At 32.1% G+C, this 18338-nt stretch overlaps 1 protein-coding gene across 1 annotated transcript in view; it reads left to right on the top strand.

The window, feature by feature from the left end:
• LOC106118585 (uncharacterized) overlaps positions 1 to 9658 on the top strand; it is a 50435-nt gene extending 40777 nt beyond the window's left edge. Inside the window, exons 3-8 of the mRNA XM_013313252.1 lie at positions 5117 to 5325; positions 6011 to 6146; positions 7617 to 7750; positions 8192 to 8307; positions 8624 to 8727; positions 9068 to 9658. Coding sequence (XP_013168706.1) covers positions 5117 to 5325; positions 6011 to 6146; positions 7617 to 7750; positions 8192 to 8307; positions 8624 to 8727; positions 9068 to 9168 — 800 coding nt within the window. The 3' untranslated portion in view covers positions 9169 to 9658. The remainder of the gene's footprint in view (positions 1 to 5116; positions 5326 to 6010; positions 6147 to 7616; positions 7751 to 8191; positions 8308 to 8623; positions 8728 to 9067) is intronic.
• The last annotated feature ends 8680 nt before the right edge of the window (positions 9659 to 18338 follow it).

The following is an 18338-nucleotide window of genomic DNA, read 5'->3' as shown; positions in this document are numbered from 1 at the left end:
TTAAAGAAAAAACATATGAAGTAGATTATGTATTCTTCCAGGCTATGTTCTATATGTATATCAAATTTCTTCGAGATCCGTAAAGCCATTCTGGAGATACCTTCTAAGAAATATCCATGAAAACATTCAAATCCACTTGACTTCAAGTTATTCTAAATTTATAAATGCTAACATTAAACCCTCATTCACCCGAAAAAAGGTTAAAAGTCGGTTACATTAAGGCGGAATGATGTAAGCTTTAACCTTAATGTACTTTTAAAAGTCGGTTGTGTAAATAAAATGGACATCATAACATGATTCGTAAGGATTTTTACTATGAATATAACTTTGCCATACAATGAAATGTATTAGAGATATCAGTTTTCTGTTCTTAAAATAGGTTAATTATTTAAAACTGTTTTATAACAAATTATCTATGCTGATGAGAAAGTTTAGACAAATTAAAATTAAAATAATAATTAAATTATCTTTTATGTTAGAGGTGGTTTTCAAGAGGTGTTAATTGAGGGCTCAGATTCGCCCTTAGTATAGGAAACAAGTTTTCATTGCTTTTATTGTCTTTAAAATGACAGATATCAAGATGACAAGTTTGTCAAGACGTTTCAGCAGTGGAAACACACGTCAAAAGAATGTGATTTACCCAAAAATGTTTATTTATTTTATTTTAAGCTTTGCACACAGTTTAAAGTACATAGAGTAACATTACATAGAAATACAGTGATGTACAGGTGAGCTTAACTCTAAAAGAGTTCTCTTACAGCTAACCTTGCGATACAGAGAAGATGTATAGTGGGTAATAACTATATGTTTCTTTATTATCTCCCATATTTCTAGATACTGGTACTAATTCTTATTGGGAAACGATACAATAAATTATGTTAGAAAGAGAAAACTACTATATAGAATTGAAATAAAACTAATTTATGCAACACAAACAAAAAGGTCTATAAATTACATTATACGTTAATCAGAAGAGAAAATTCCCGAGTCAAAGCACTTTATCACAACTTCCCTGAATATTTCTTTCGGAACCGCCTGCCGCTTGCGGACTGTAAATTAATCAGGACATAAATGTGTCGCATAATCTAAGTAATACGAATATAGGTGATGATATCTTTTTAAAAAAGTAAGTCAACGAGTTAACGCTTTTATGTTACGAATAGACTAATTCGAAAATTGAAACATTAATGTCTGCTTTATTTACAATTGTACGGATGCATCAAGAGACACTGTTCATGCAGAGACACCTCGATGTACACTAAGTGTACTGTGTTTAGTGTCTCAGTTTAATTCTATTCTATTAGAGGCACTGTACTGTATTGTTAGGAAGAAAATCCGAAAATGAGCCAGTGTTATGACTCAACGTAGCCTTACTAAAATGTCGACGCTTATGTCCCGTCACTATTCATTCTGACACTGGTCTTGTAACGCAAGCACGTCATTCTCGCCAAGTGATTCTAACTTTAGCGATTTCAGGTGGCCGCTTGCTCGTTTGCCACCTTATGATATAAAAAAAAAACTAATAATGTCTAAAACTATACAGCAGAAGATGTGGTTTTATTCTTTAGATAATGTGTTAGTTTTCTTTATTTTCATAACGGGAATATGTGAAACAACAATATTTTTATATACAAGTATTTTGACAGGAGAAAACTTCAGTAAGTAAATCCAGGTATGATGACTAACATTATGGAAAAATAGAACATACTGTACACCTTTGGTAGGAACTGTAACAAGATGTAACAATCTTACATTAGTAAGAACAAATGGAGTAAAAAATGCATAGTTGTATGGATTAGCTCAGTATAAATTAGTACATAAGTGAGGCATGCGATGTAGAATTGTGGCTAAGTGCAGATATGCATCTGTGAGCACGTTATATCCCGTATTCATTAACCCGTTCACTTTAGCGTGAACTTAGCTATTTAAGTTAACATTCATGGGGAAGTGCATTAAGTTAACAAGCGGTTAAACTGATTTCCAAAGCGAGTTTACATTTTAAACTTTACCTTTACAGTTTTTAATTTTGTACATGAAGGATATGGAAGTCAATATATAAGAGATTATTTTATTGCTAAATTTGCGATATTATATTACAGATATGTATAGCCTAAATTAGGGATAATTAAGCTTAGTGAGGTGATCAGGATGTAAGGCCTAAAAGTGGTTCTCACCTTACAATATAAAAACCTAAACATTTTCAAAGAAGGTTGTGCACAACTAATTCAAAGTAAAGTGGATCGAGTATGTATAATAATTTTTATAAGACTTAAGTTACGATCCCTGAGAACCCTATAATTTTCTACATCCAAAAAAGGTTAAAGTTATAAAATAATATCTATCATGTAAGCATGTCGTTTTTCCGACACAAGACAGCCCTAATTTATCTTTCTCACACTCGAATGGTTTTTACGCAACTAAATGATTCACTCCATTAACTTCCTGCTCTAACAATGTAATGATAAGGGGAACCTAATTTGAAAATTGAAGTACTTCTAGCAATAAAATTTTGTCAAGCTTTTACAAGGTTTGCGGAAAGTGAAGACATTAGTGTGATGAATAGAACGAAATTGATGATGTTAACTATTCGTAATAGAAAAAATGATGATGAAAATGATAGCTGAATAAAATGCTATAGTTCCATTAGGATTATGGCAGTTTTTTGACATTGTAAGGCTAAAGTTTTAAGGGGCAATGTGCAATAATCTCTTTCTTCTTCTGAAAGACCATGTTTGTCAACTTCAAGCGATTGATTTGTAACTGTTAACCTAAGTTCTCGTAGTAAACCCTTACTATTAAATTGATATATTCAAAACATTATCAAATTAATCTACATATTATGCGTGGTATTTTTATGGAATTTCGAAATTATTAAAACAATATTAAACCGTGTAACTTACACTCTCGCATTAGTCAAAATATAACGCTGTTAAGATGACATGGTTAGTTAACATATTTTCCGACTGTTACAAGAGCCTTGTCGATGAATCAAATTTTTTATAGATGAAAATGTCATAGGTAAAGACAAACAAAAGCACTGAATTTAGAATAAGGAATCTTTGGATCAAGTTCAGAAAACAACGGACCGACATTAGATTTTATGCCAAAAATATTATAACACACTTTTGCAACTGTCAGAGATTAGAGTAAAAAAAATTACGAACGAAGTATCGATATAATAAAGAAAACACGCCAACATCACTAACATACTTTGACTTTTAATGACAGGACCTGACGCGGTCGTCTATCAGATAAAAAAGAACAAACGGTTCTACACTTGCTTGTGTAGTTGTTTTGCACAAGTGTGTTTGTGAAACTGTTTACGTTCATAAAGACGTAAGCATCAGCATAATATGAACATGTGTGACTGTCAACTTAACCTCACACTGCGGATAGTGGCTGTAACGAAATTATTTAGTTTTAGTTCAACGTACCAATGGCTCTTAGCCTAGTCCATTTCTCTCTAATCAAAGGTAACATCCGAAGCTATCAAGAGCGTGATCCCGCATAAAACATGTTACGTTCTATCAGAATTAAAATAATATTGATCCGCAAATGCCAGGATTTACCAAATACTATTCCATTCGAATAAACAAACCATAAATCGGGAGATTTTAAAAGCTTTTATCTTTCTGTTTGCTCTTTTGTTTGTTGCAACGCCACGCTGAATTTAGGGTTTGATATAGCTGTTGAAACACTGTCAAATAATTTTAATCGCATATTTTTCTATTCAGTAATTATAACATTAATCGTTTTTGACCTGTATTGTCAAACTAGCTGTCGCCCGCGACTAATCAACCGTCCGCGCGGAATTAAAAAAAAACCTAATGAATGTGTTCTTCCAGACAAAGTTCTACATGTATGCCAAATTTCAGCGAGATCCGTTGACCCGTTCCGGATATAACTTCAAACAAACATCAAACCATCCATACACCCATCTAAATATTCGCATTTATAATATTAACAAGAAGTAAGATTACGCGAAGAGTAACTAAAACTTCTGTTTGACAAAATATCGACCCTGGTAGATGTTAATTACGTCTCGCTTTTTTATAGTTCATCTCTTTCTTGTAACGAAATATGGCTTATCGTGATACGCAGATACTTTAAAAATTACTATAGTCTAATTACCGTTACACAATACACCTCAATGAATCAATTTTAATACAAAATATCTATCGACTATCACAAAATAAATGGGCTAAATAAATCGTTTATATAAAATTTGAAAAGAAAACACACCATAAAGTAATTAATACAAGGATAACTGTAACGTTTCTTAATCATAACTTCTAAATCTCATCAAAGTTACAACAAAACTCTTTTGGAGCGTCTAAACTAAGTACCAGGCAATAATAAGTTACAAAAGTATTAAGAGTCCCAGATTTGAGGGAGAAACGGCGATAACAGCATAAATGTCGTTTATCGTTACGACCGAACTTCTAACGAGTTGCCATAAACTGGTTATTTACTTTCTTCACCTTTGTAGGAAAGGTTGCAAGATATTTTGTACGGACATTATCTCACCTGTTCAACTAAGTTATCTGTTAAAATGTTATCAAAAGAATAACTTTCTTATATGAAATACTAGCTGTCACCCGCGACTCTGTCCGCGCGGAATTAAAAATAACCATAATTAGTAGCCTATGTGTTCTTCCAGACTATGATCTACATATATGTCAAATTTCATCAAGATCCGTTCAGCTGTTTTAGAGATACCTTCAAACAAACATCCATCCATCCAAATATTCGCATTTACACGAAGCTTCTGTAGCCTAAAATATTTGATTACATTATTGTATGTATATCCATCCATTCATCTAAACATTCGCATTTATAATATTAGTAAGTGCTAGCTTATCAAACGTAAAAAAATCTCAATACGATTGAGTAACTATTTGATAATATCGCCATCTTTTGACATATTTTAAAACTATAATGACATCATTTGCAATATTTTTTAACATAAAACCAAATATCGTTACATTATACCATATCGTTGAAACATGTATTTTTATATTAGTCCCGTATGCACTTTGTCGACAAAAATTTCCAGCATCTGCGACGTTCGACATAAGACGTTGTTTCCATTGACTTTTTAATATATTGTCTGCAGGTACGGCGAACACTCTCAAATCTCTGCAAATACACGTCCCTAGAGCCATTCTAACAGGCAGGGACGCTGAGCTAATGTGTACTTACGAGCTGGAAGGAGCACAATTGTACTCCATACGATGGTACAGAAACATGATAGAATTTTATCGATATGTGCCAAAGGAATCGCCGGCTACAAAAGTCTTTCCCGTGGCGGAGATAAAGGTCGATGTAAGTATTAATGCACCTTAACTATTGTATAATATTATTTTACTCCTCTATTCCACTAAGCAACTAGCCGTGCGACTAATATTTCTATGGTAGTTACGCCAATGGAAGTAAATCATACTTTGTTCCTAGAAACGGCATTTACACGACAAGTCTGTTCTGCGACAATTTCTGCGAAAAATATAACAAAACTTACTTTTTTATTTAAATTACGAAGGCACTCTGGAATAAACACTTTCGAAGTGTACAATTATGTAATAACCACTCGAGTGTTTCTTAACCTCAACAATTAAATTGTTACAGCGTTCCTACCCTCGAGAATTATGCCAACATAAATTGTTAAGATAGTTTGACTTACTTTTTAAATCTCATTTTAATTTCAGTTCATTTACCGACGATTTTAATAATCCAACTTAAGTATACAGGAGTTGAGAATAGCTTCGTTTTAATTACTTTTATGTTATGTTAAAATGCCACAATTGTTTTATTCTAAGATAACTTCAGGCAAATCGTACATTGAGTTATAAAAATTACACACTAAATTGAGAACAAAATCTTTGATTTAATAACGTTGGATTATCCATTCTTTATGGAACACCCTATATTACACACCACAGATGTCAGAAATTCTACAATTCTAAAACTGTATTAGTATAACTGAGATGTAATAAATATAATTTTCAAACAGGTTGCTGCTTCAGACCAGAATCGAGTGGTGCTCACAGAAGTAGACAGAACATTAACTGGAGAATACCAGTGTGAAGTATCTGCAGATGCGCCTTTGTTTCACACAGATATCAAAGCTGCAGAAATGGTAGTTGTAGGTAAGATATTGCAATCAGGGGCCTCTTTTGTCTTCCAGACTATATTCTACATCGCTGTCAAATTTCATCGAGATACGTAGAGCCATGCTGGAGATACCTTCAAAGAAACATCCATTCATCTAAACATTCGCATTTATAATCTGTTTACTTAATGCAATGAGATCATTAGACTCAGATAGTGAAGACATTTTGCCAGACTTAATGTCTAAAGAACATATACTTAGCTGACGAAATTTAGTAGATGTAAGAAGATGGTGTTAGATCTACCTCCATCTAACCTTCGTATGTTCAATTGTTGCAATATTATGGTCTTAAATTTAAATAAAAAGTTGGTAAATTTCAAAAGTAAGAACAGGCGCAGTCCCGATATTACTCTTCTTTCTATGAAACCCTTTATTAGGAGCTCTGAAATATTGCATATCAACACAGCTGGCGTTAGTCGAGATATTTTGTAGAAACAAACGACCGGCCCGAATTCAATCTGCTTCCGTGCTTTATTTTCTGCATTGCCAAAATAATTTACTATGAATTACTTAATTATTTTAAAACATCATTCATTTTAAGTATTTAATTAAGTAAATGTTGTCTATTACTTTAAATGAAATTAAGTACTTATTCTTTATTTTAAGTATAACAAGCTGTAGGAATATTAAAAAAACATAATTAGTCGCCTATGTGTTCTTCTAAACTATGTTCTGAATTTATGCCAAATTTCAGCAAGATCCATGCAGCCGTTCTGGAGATATCTTCTGACAAACATCCATCCATCCATCCAATCTTCCTCATTTATAATTTTAGTAAAATTAGTACTATAAGCAACTATCCATAGTAAAGTTCCAAATGTAAATATGTAAAATTAAAATTGAATTTTACATCCATTAAGTAACGAAAAGAGCAAAAAACGCAAAATCATCCCTCTCCAATAAAATTTCACAGCGTTAATTAATCGGAAATATCATTGAATGAATATTAAACACATATTTCTGACATAATATTGGTTTTCGAATAAACACTTCTATATGACAAAAAATAACATGGTATTTATCAGTTAATAATTTTATATTTTCATATTATTTAATAAATTTTTCAGTTAATCATATTTGATTGAAACGTTCATTTGAAAACTAGCTGTCACCCGCGACTCCGTCCACGCAGAATTACATAAAAACTTAATTAGTAGCCTATGTGTTCTTCCACACTATATTCCACATCTATGCTAACTTTCAGCGAGATCCATGCAGCTGTTCTGGAGATACCTTCACACAAACATCCATCCATCCATCCATTTAAACATTCCTTTTTGCAATATTAGTAGGATTATAATACCAATATTTCAAGTGCATCATTCGTACAGTGGGTTCAGCCCAGAACTAAACCTAGAGGTCCTGGGTACCATGTACTAATTTTAAGTAAGCAGGAAGTCATATTTAGGACGGAATATTATGAACTGACAGCATTGTTATTTTTTAGAGCCGCCGTTACTAAGTCCAAATGTGACCGCTGACCGCGTGTCATACGTCGGGGGTGACCACATACGAGTAAACTGTTCATCTCCGCCTTCTCTACCCGCTGCCAACATCACTTGGTTTGTCAATGAACAAATGGTAAACAGTTTAAAAATATTTTATTATATAGAATCCTAGTCTACACTTAGTACTATCAGAGATAACAATAAAGCACAATAAAACTAAATCTATCGTCATCAATTTTGGTTAAAGAAATGTTTGTGTTTCAATTCCAATTTTTAGTTCTCGAACAAACATTGTAATATGCTTTATTAATTCATCTAGCTTACCCGCGACTCAGTCCGCGGGGAATTAAATAACTTAATAAGTAGCCTATGTATTCTTCCAGACTATGTTCTACATTTGTGCCAAATTTCATCAAAATCCGTTAAGCCGTTCTGAAGATACCTTAACCCGTGAATTCATCTAAACATTCGCATTTATAATATTAGTAAGATTTAGCATATGGTAGCATAAGTAGGTATACTTCCAAAGAATGTAATACTTAAAAAAAAAAACTTTAAATGTTTTATGTTTTAGGTTCCGGGATTCACAGCTAACCATGTGTTCAACTTTAGCAACGGCTTTGCGTCTAGCTTAGCTACGTTAGAACTGGAGGCCACAGCGTTATCACCGGTGCCTACACTTATGATCCGGTAAGATTGGTAAATCCATACTTTCAGACATTATTAGTTAGAATCCTTTGTCGCGAATGCCCTGGTTTCGTTAAAAAATCAAGTGTCAGATTGATTAGTGAAGGGACATAAAACCTCGACATTTTAGAAAGGCTATATAAGCTCCTTCCAAAGATATAACTTCAGTTTTAATTTGCAATACCTACTATGTTTTCACTCATCATCATCATCATTATCAGCTCACTATACGTCCCCACCGAGTGGCTCGGATCCTACCTAAGTTATATTTTCACTAGCTGTAGGTATTTAGTTATTTTAATAAATCTTTGTATTTCAGATGTGAAGCATCAATATTTGATATATGGAAAGCGACTAGTCACACAATTGTTTTGAGGGAACGTAGTGCAAATCCTGCTTCTGCATTAGGAAGAAGTTTTACAGGTAACTTAATACACTATAATATAAATTTAATTTTACTCAAAATAATAAATAAGCAATGGCCACCATGAGAGCGTCGGTGGCTCAGGGATAAACAAACAAATGTTCGTGGCGGGAACACCGAGATCATCGACTCCCAACGATATCCTCAACACTAAAGGAACAGCAGATGCAGGTTTTATGAGTCAAGTCACTATATCATGTTTATGACGTAGTGACTTGATTCATAAAATGACAATGTTGCTGATGTCCATGGACGTCGTTGAACACCTCGGTGTTCCCGCTGCTCGTCTGGCTTCTTCTGTTATAAAAAATCTAAGAAAGTTCTTATCTTTTGTTTTAGGAGCGGCAACAGAAACTTGTCTACCAACAATTGTGATGTTACTTTTACAAATTCTACTGCAGTTTTTGATGCAAAATTATACAGAAACATCTATAAGATAGCTGACTTACAATATATTTACAGTTGTTTTTGAATGGTTATCGTTATAAGTGATCTATTATTGGTACCAGCACGGATTTTGAACATTCTCATTAAATTTTGCATAATTAAAATTATTGGTGAATAAGAATGACGTGAGAGTGAGTCTAATTTTATTTGTTGTTACCCAACTGACAATATGATAATGGTTGTTGGGTATATTTTTATTTTTTATTTACGCAATAAAATTTACGATGTCAATTGGTCAATGAATCAGTTGGTCGATCGGCTAAACGGGATACACGCAAATATACAACTATTTTGAATTATACAAGGAGGGAGGATTTTAACAGTGCTAGATCCCGCTTTAACATCTTCGCACGAATTGCCCCGGCTCGCCCGGTGAAATACCACGACCACACAGAAGACAGGCGTGAAGTGGAAGCAATTGCGCATTTCGTCTGAAGATTGTGCGTCCCGGAGGCCTAATTTAGTCCTCTTTCCCTTCCCACCCTTTTTCTTATAAGGAAAGGGTGCGGGAAGTGGAAGTGGACTTTCCGGATGAGAGAATGCATGGAAAAGGAAGATATTTTCTCTCTGTGCATCCTCTCCTCCGTCGATTAAAGGTAGGCAACACAAGGACCTGATTGAACTTGTTTACTCCTAACTAATGATAGAACTGAATATTTAAAATCCATGCTGGTACCTCTTAGTGTATATGTGTAGTATATTCAGGGTTTTAAACTATTTGTAATAAATATATAATGATTTTACAGCATTTTGTTTTTGTTGTCGACGTTCTTTTGTTATCTCATCCGTTTCAACAAACAATGTTAATATGTCAAGAACACTTACTAATGGACATACTAAAAGCGATTATAATATGATTTTTTTTCGTAAAAATTATGAAATAAATGTTTTGGCCTAATCTACATTTGGAAAGTAAGACAATTTTTCTATCATTTAACAATAATTAAAATTGCAAGTGACATTTTAATGGCCTTAATAAAAAAAATTGACGAAAAAAAAAACGGATTTTAAAGTTATTATTATTTAAACATGCAACAGAAATCGAAACGTTAAATTAATTTTAATCAAAATTAATTAAACATAAGAATGTTAGTGCTAAAATAGTCATAAGAAATAATCCGTAGCTCCTAAACTATGCTGAGGTGTCCGTGTCGTAACACATGTATCAATAATATTGCCAACTCTCTCATTCTCTTTAAAAAGGAAAGAGATAGCAATAATGTTCTTACGTGTTAGATTTGAAAACGGTAACGGAGAAGTATATTGGATTGATGATTTTTCCCTTACAAAAAATGCCATAATGTTAAATAGACTGAATATTTAGAACAATCCTTTAATGTGTATGTATATGTAAAAATATTAACTTGTAAATATTATTGAAATAAAATATTTAATTTATAAAAAAACAATACCGTAATAGCACAGAATTAAACTACAATGATAATCGTTAAAACTATTGCTGTCCCTTTTACTCTGTTTGCCAAAACAGAGACAAAAAGCATCTATACAAGTCTTTGTAGTAATTCTACTTTTTAAAATGAAATTTTATAGATTATTTGATGATTTTGTTGTCTATAGTAAGATTCTTTGTCTATCACTTCATTGTTTGCTATTTCATTCCGATACCAAATTTCTCTGTATAAAATATATTGTCATCCTTGTCTTTTATCTTTGACAAAACAGAGACAACAATACCTTTTAAACGGAGATTTTTGTATTCAGAAAACAACGGTGAATCTATAATCTTGTATTCTTATATTTATTTAGTTATAAATTCTTTAATTATGTCAACAAATAATTCGTAAAAGTTAAAAAATAATATTTTCTTTTGTTTCTTTTTTGTCTAAGTGTTGAATGGGGCTGTGTTAAGTGATATACTAAAATCGTACATTAATTTTATTTATGTGCTAGATAATGTGATTGTACATTAATTTATACATAGGCAATAATGAATCATACTAGACGCTTGAATACATAAGTTAGATAAAGGCTTATCTATATTAATTTATTTTGTGTTTATAACTCAATGGATGTACGATGCGTTTCAAATAAGATTGTGTGTAAACTAACTCGACGTAATAACATTAAAAGAGAGGTAACTGAAAATTCTTGTCTCTTTCTAGTTTAAAAACAACTATAATTTATGAAAATACTTTGTTTGGGGTTAAATAAAAATAAGTAATTTTTGACGGATACGCACATTCATATTTGTAACGAACTATATATGAATGCTACCGCAGTATGTTAATTGACATGAACTTTGTCGAAATCTTGATGTGTTTATTCTTACAGTTATAGATTTATAAAACTTTTTACTGTAATTAAAGATAGTGTCAACAATCTAATAATACATTTGTAGAATACACGTTCAATAAATTTACCTAACTGTTAAATGGATTGCAAACGAATTGATTATAAGAATTGTATTATAAAGAAATGATTAATAAAATACAGACTTATAACTATAGTTTTATTTAAGGTTCGTGTCCATTCGTCCGCGCCTGACGCACCGAACGCACGGATTGAACTGATTTGCTTTGTCTTGATGCGATGCTGGCGGTGCGATGGACGCAGTGCTATGTAAAGGCATACAAATCAAAGTATCCATTGCACGTGCGTAGTAAGTGCGTTGCGTCCGATGCGGGTCAACGGGCGTACCCTTTACCACCGTCTGTTATATTTTTAATTAATTTATTACTGTGCGATTTGATTGCAAAGATACGTATAAATTTAAATAGCATCCCTGTCATTCTCTACGAAAAAAAAAGAGATAATAATATGTTTCAAAACAATGATCAATGAAATAGCTAGAACGGTTTTGTGAGTAATTTCTTCACTATATTCTTATTTGTTTTTATTTCACGCACACAGTCACGGGCAACAACTAGTTATGTATATTATATGTAAGAGTTTTAAATAAGATTTCGTCAAAATTCATAAAATGATTTTTAAAAAGTTTGTTTCCACAGATTTTAAGTACTCACTACCTCTTATTTTCTGAAAATATTTTCATATTAATCAGTAGTTAATATAAATATATCAGAAAAAATATTTTAAAATATTTCTTTTAATCATTCATGTTCGTGTTAATTTACAAATGGAAAGTAAAAAATGTTTAAAAGTATAATGTTCATTTTCCACGGAAATTCCAATCTCGCTTACAAAGTAATTTCATATTAAATTTTTGTATGTAATAAAAACGTTGTTTTCCAAAAGGTTTACACGGAGATATCTGTAAAGCAGTGCATCCAAAATTTATAGTTGTTTGGCCAGTAGTTTCTGCGTCAAGAGAGCTTCGTAGTACTGCTACAAATTTAGCTGATTTATGACCTAGATTGCTTAGTTTGAGATTGGATATTAAGCTCACGCTCGCTACGAATTACGAAAATAATATAATATATATTAAATAATTTTGAACAAAACAATTATGGCACCGAATTTCTTAATTCTCGCTCTAACAAAAGCCTTTTATTATCGAGTGGCCTAGGCTACACAGATTTTTTACACTTATGTATATCAAATCGAGTGAAGCTGGGTATAGTTGCTAGTCTTATAAGTTTAAACAGACCAATAAATTAACATGTTCACTTTCACAAACCACTGAGCTCAACGCGACGACTAATGGTATTGGATTTATCGAAGCGAACTTAATAAGATAGGTTACGAATATTCTGCAGGATAAATTATACATAAAAATTTACCAACTGAAATATTATGTACTTAATAAAGTTTTGATATCACTTTCATAAAATAAAGTATAATACAACGTCGCAGTCGTAACCCTACGTCCGACCGGCTAAATGGATTCCAAGATACCATGTTTTTGGAAGTTCTACCATTGTGTAGTGAATAGAGTAAGAAATTTAACAATAATTCTATTAATAGGTGTAGTGTATGCATAAACGTAGTGTTGTTTGTCTCGAGCGTACACGCCATAAGTAGATGCCGGAGAGAGGGGACGTCAGTCGATGTCAGACCTTTGAGCCGGCAACACGTGTCGGTACGTGAACGAGCCAAATATAGCGCAACGAATGCTACAATAGGTAAAACCATAACTTCGTTATTATGTATTTTATTATATTGTACTTGTATATTATGCGTAGAGTAATTAATCACATAAATAAGTAATGAGATTGAATATACAACTACAAAGGTAGACAGAAGAAAGTATAGATGGATTGTGTGTGTGGTGGATCGGCTGATAGAGATATATGGGAAAGTACATACTATGCCAAGTTTACGTAGGGTCAAGTACAGGTTAATAATAAAACAATTACTTTGTATTCTTTTCAAATATCTTGGCTGCCCAAAGTGATCGACACGCTGCGTTATGGTTATATAAAATTAAGATGTATATGAGTTGCTCATTTCATTATTAAATACTAAATTTCTAGTTATCTGTTATTGAAATAGTTTACATAACGAGACGGCATAGACAATGCTAAATATAATATCTGCCGATGTTACGCTTGCCGGCCTAGACTGGGCAATTATCTCTAAAACTTAGTTTCAAAGTCTTAATCGACAAGGGTTAACTTGCCTACTACAAAGTTTTCACATTTGCAGAAATAATTAAACGTCCTTGCTTTTACCAGGTAAATGAGGCTCATTTGAATGCAAACCGACTTGACTTTAACAAAAGTTTTATGTTAAAATATTTCTAACTAATTTTCTAATTCGGTATTTTAAATAATTGTGAAGAATTGGAACGATTTTTATTTAAAATGTTTTGAAATGTAATTTTATTCTTCTAATAAAATAAAATAAATGTAATTTTTATAACTACGCCTCGGAATAGATAGAATATTTGAAGAACTGAGTATTAACCTTTCCTAATCAAAGACGCATCTCAAGAAAAATAACTAATTAAATTAACGTATTACTAAATAAATGCGATGTTTAGATGGATCGATGGATGGTTCTTTGTAAGTATCTCCAGATCTGCTGAACGGATCTCGATAAAAATTGGCATACATATAGAACATAGTCCGAAAGAACTTATAGGCAACTAATTATGTTTTTTTTTTAATTCCGCGCGGACGGATTCGCAGAGGACAGTTATTAACACCTATATTTTCTTCAATTTACTTTTTATTTCATATATCTTATCGTACACCAACCATGACTTTCCAATGTCGAATACTCTGTACAAAACAAATCATATTCTTTGTTTAATCGAGGAGAAACTCAGTGAAAACTCGCGGGTTGAAGTAAAACATTTCGTCAAGAAATGAAATAAATACAAAAGTTTTTTTTTTCATTTTCATACTTATCCAGTTTCTGTGAATTTTAACCCAAAATAATATTATTCCAGTGAGGAAGTAGAAAGTACGGGCCGCGCCGCCTTCAAGAAAATATGCATAATATATTAGGCGCACTAAATCAGCTTTATTACAAAAAGTTGTGTCTGAAAACATACTTGGATTTTTTTAAGAAAACAAACTCTTCAATCCTACTGTATTCTTGAAAACCTAGATTCCATTTTTTGGTACTATTGTTAATAAAATCCATTCCATTTATTTAACATTTCCAACGTTTCATTTTTAAGCTTTATTTTAGCAAAATTTATATCTTATGTTTTGTTGCATAACTCAAGCTTCAATATTTTTCATAGAACTAGACTCAATTAGTCAATTGTGACCCCGATCACGCGGAAAAAAAACAATTGATAAGTGGCCTATTTGTCCTTCCAAAGTATATCCTCCATTTGTGCCTAATTTCATCAAGATGTGTTGAGCCGTACATCCATCCATCCATCCATCCATCTAAACTTTTGTATAATATAATATTAGTGAGAATTAAGATAGTAATTTTAAAAGTGTATACTATATTTTGATGCTGAGTACAATTTCCACTAAATACATGATCTGTTTCAAACATGCTCAAAACTTTTAATAAACTCTAAACGAATTATCAATTTTAATCAAGTATATCTTACCTACCACTAACTTTTGTTCTATTTACAATTTCCCTAGAATATTGCAAGTTCAAATTCCAGGAAAAACATGTTTTATTTAACATTTTACGAGCGTTGTAAAGCTCTATTCAAAGCTTGAAATAAAAGTTTATAGTACTTAAAAATTTAGCTCGGTGCTAAGGTCTGACTTTCTTTGAATCGCGCTTGTATTTTTATTGCTGGCACTTGTAAAGGTATATTATATTGTATAACTTCAGCAGTTTGTTTATTGAATTAATTCAGGTATTTACGATTGTCAAAGTTAAAATTTACTTATTAGAATTATTATGGAAAAAATAATTAATCCTAATTTAAACAAACAGAAAAGCACGATTTAGACTCTAATAGACGAAAGAGCTTATGTCAACACTATCTGTGGTCCGCGACTTTGTCTCTGCGTAGTTAGAAGAAAAAGTTTTGCTACTACTTAGTAGCGAAACTTGGTTCTATATTTATGCCAAATTTCAGCGAGATTCACGAAGTCGTTCTGAAGATACCTTCTTACAAACATTCGCACTAACAATATTAGTTACCATATTAGTAAGATACGTAAAGCTGAACGGATGTTAAACACTCTTAAGTCGATTGGGTAATCATAATGTTTGATACTATTTACAGCATTATTTGTAATTAAAATTCTATACATTAACATCTGTGCAAATATTTTATAGAGTAAACCAGAGACTCTCCGTGTAATAATTCAAAGGTTGAGCATATCAGGCGGATCGTGCGTAGAAAATAGAATACTCGAGTGAGCTTCTCATAAATTTTGAATCAAAATCGACTATCTTGCCGAAGTCTTTTACGAACATTGTTATTTGGACCCACAGGAAATAACTCCGCCAAATAGGGAAAGTAAATGCCTCATTTTCGTTTTATTTCTACGGCTATGTGAGATCTACTTTCTATATACTATCGAATTCGTTAGTGTTACCAGCAATCAAAGAAATAAAAAATGAATTTAATTTTTTTTAATTATCTGAAACTGACTGATTTATTGAAATCATACTGGTGTTATAAATGCGAATATTTGAGTGGATAGATGTTTGTAAGAAGGTATCTCCAGAATGGCTGCATGGATCTCGATTAAATTTCGTATAGATATAGAACACAATCTGATTAAACACTGTTTTGTTCTATATCTATGACCACCGAAATGTGTACGATTCCTGTTAATACTTTTGACTTTGACAAACCCGCAAAGGCATTATAAAATGTATACATTAGTCATTCTGAGTATATTAAAACCCAAAATGTGGAAAGCACTAACTCGCGCGATACCGGCATATGGTAACATTTTGTTTTGAAAGTTACTTTCCGACTTGTACCTTGGACTTAACTTTTGTAATTATTCAGGATTAACTTTTGGTTGCAGGAGCAGTCGTTTGAAAGCTGACATGTTACTTAATGAGTATGCTTCGAGTATTCAACGACGTTAACAAAAATAAATAAGTCCTTTCTCAGTACGAACCAGAGTCACAAAAACGCAGTGAAGTAATCACAACAGTTTATATTAATATGTTTTTAAATTTTGGTAGTTTTTTTTTACATATAACTCGTAAGAAACGGTATTCTTACAACAATGGTATCTTTCTTTCCTTATTGCGTTGAAGATACAAAAGAATATGTCTAATTTGCTCTTTGTCTAAGACTAATTTAGGTAATTCTTGATGTTTTATCATTTTGGCGAATCGCGTTGTCTTCAAACCCATCGTACATTAATTAGTAACCCAGAAACTCTGATGGCATAAGTATTATAATAGTTTTCCTTATTATGGCCCATTAAGATGTTATATATAATTGTTTATTCAGCATCTCGGACGTGTTAGATCGCTACACCATCAATATCACTAATCGAGCGTATAATTTGTGCGCTCGGACGGTCTAATTAATGACCTCCCTGTCCACTATAGCTCGCATATTAACGTGAATTATTTGATAATAGAAAAATAATTGTTTACTAATATTATAATAGATAATTGAAAATTATAATAATAATAGATAATTGAAAATTAAAAGACTTAGGAAATAATCTAACCTTAATTTTAAAAATGGAAACCCGACTGACTAAGGCTTATGATAAGTTGACGCCATCTGTTGGATTTATATTTTGATTGAGATTCGAACTCATGTTATACTAATTTATTCCCTATATTCCGGGGAAGGAGACGAATCGTATGATACCTCACTGGTCAAAATCGGTTCAATCGTTTAGGCTCTAAACCGACAAAAAAGAAACTTACAAAATCATCATCATAAATCAGTCAATAACAGTTCCGAAGATTACGTGGAACAAACGGGGACTTGTGAACAGACAAACAACTATAAAAATTAATTAACTTAATTAGAAATCGCAAATGCATCATGTTCACATATGAATTTTATTTTACATACAGACACTCCAATTCTATTAATATGTACAGATAAATATACTAAAATATCTAATGACATAAATTCTCCATCTAACTATTAATATAAAAGATAACATAAATAGTAAATTAATAACAGTTGCTCGATATAAATTCTTTCGAGAAAAAGGTCAATTCCTTTTTCCTTACAGCTAAATACAGCTTCACAAACATAATAAATAAATAGCCATTCTCTCGTTACATTTTTACTATTATATTTTCCATTTTGGTCATTTCTATAATATAAAATAGCTTTTAATAATATCTAACAGAGCCAAGATTTATTAATTAACTAGCCGTTAACCGCGACTTCGTCTGCGTGAACATGAAAATTAAACTTTACTTTTAATGCCGGAGTTATCAAGTAATTAGATTCTATGAATAAAATCTATTAGCACCGTACATTTTTCCGTGATAAAATGTAAGATACAAAAACACTAACACTAGGCCATATCTGTTCTGCATTGCAACGCATATTTGTAATTTGTTTGATTTTTTTTTCTATTTTCTCTTTTTGATTGTGTAATAAGTGTTGTAATGTTTTTGAACGGTTTAAATGTCTTATTATTATTATTATTATGGCACCGACTAGTGTCGAGCCCATGAGTGGTATTGTGGATGGGTATGTTAGTGAGCGACGGGCCGCGTCCGCGAAATAGTACAGTTGATGATTCTTCTTCTGTCTTCTGTCTTCTGTCTTCTGTCTTCTGTCTTCTGTCTTCTGTCTTCTGTCTTCTGTCTTCTGTCTTCTGTCTTCTGTCTTCTGTCTTCTGTCTTCTGTCTTCTGTCTTCTGTCTTC

Source organism: Papilio xuthus, unplaced genomic scaffold (genome assembly GCF_000836235.2).
Source record: "Papilio xuthus unplaced genomic scaffold, Pxut_1.1 DF827570.1, whole genome shotgun sequence".
Lineage (NCBI taxonomy): Eukaryota > Metazoa > Arthropoda > Insecta > Lepidoptera > Papilionidae > Papilio > Papilio xuthus.
The sequence above is the reverse complement of the archived record's forward strand: the minus strand, read 5'-3'. Positions and strand labels throughout refer to the sequence as shown.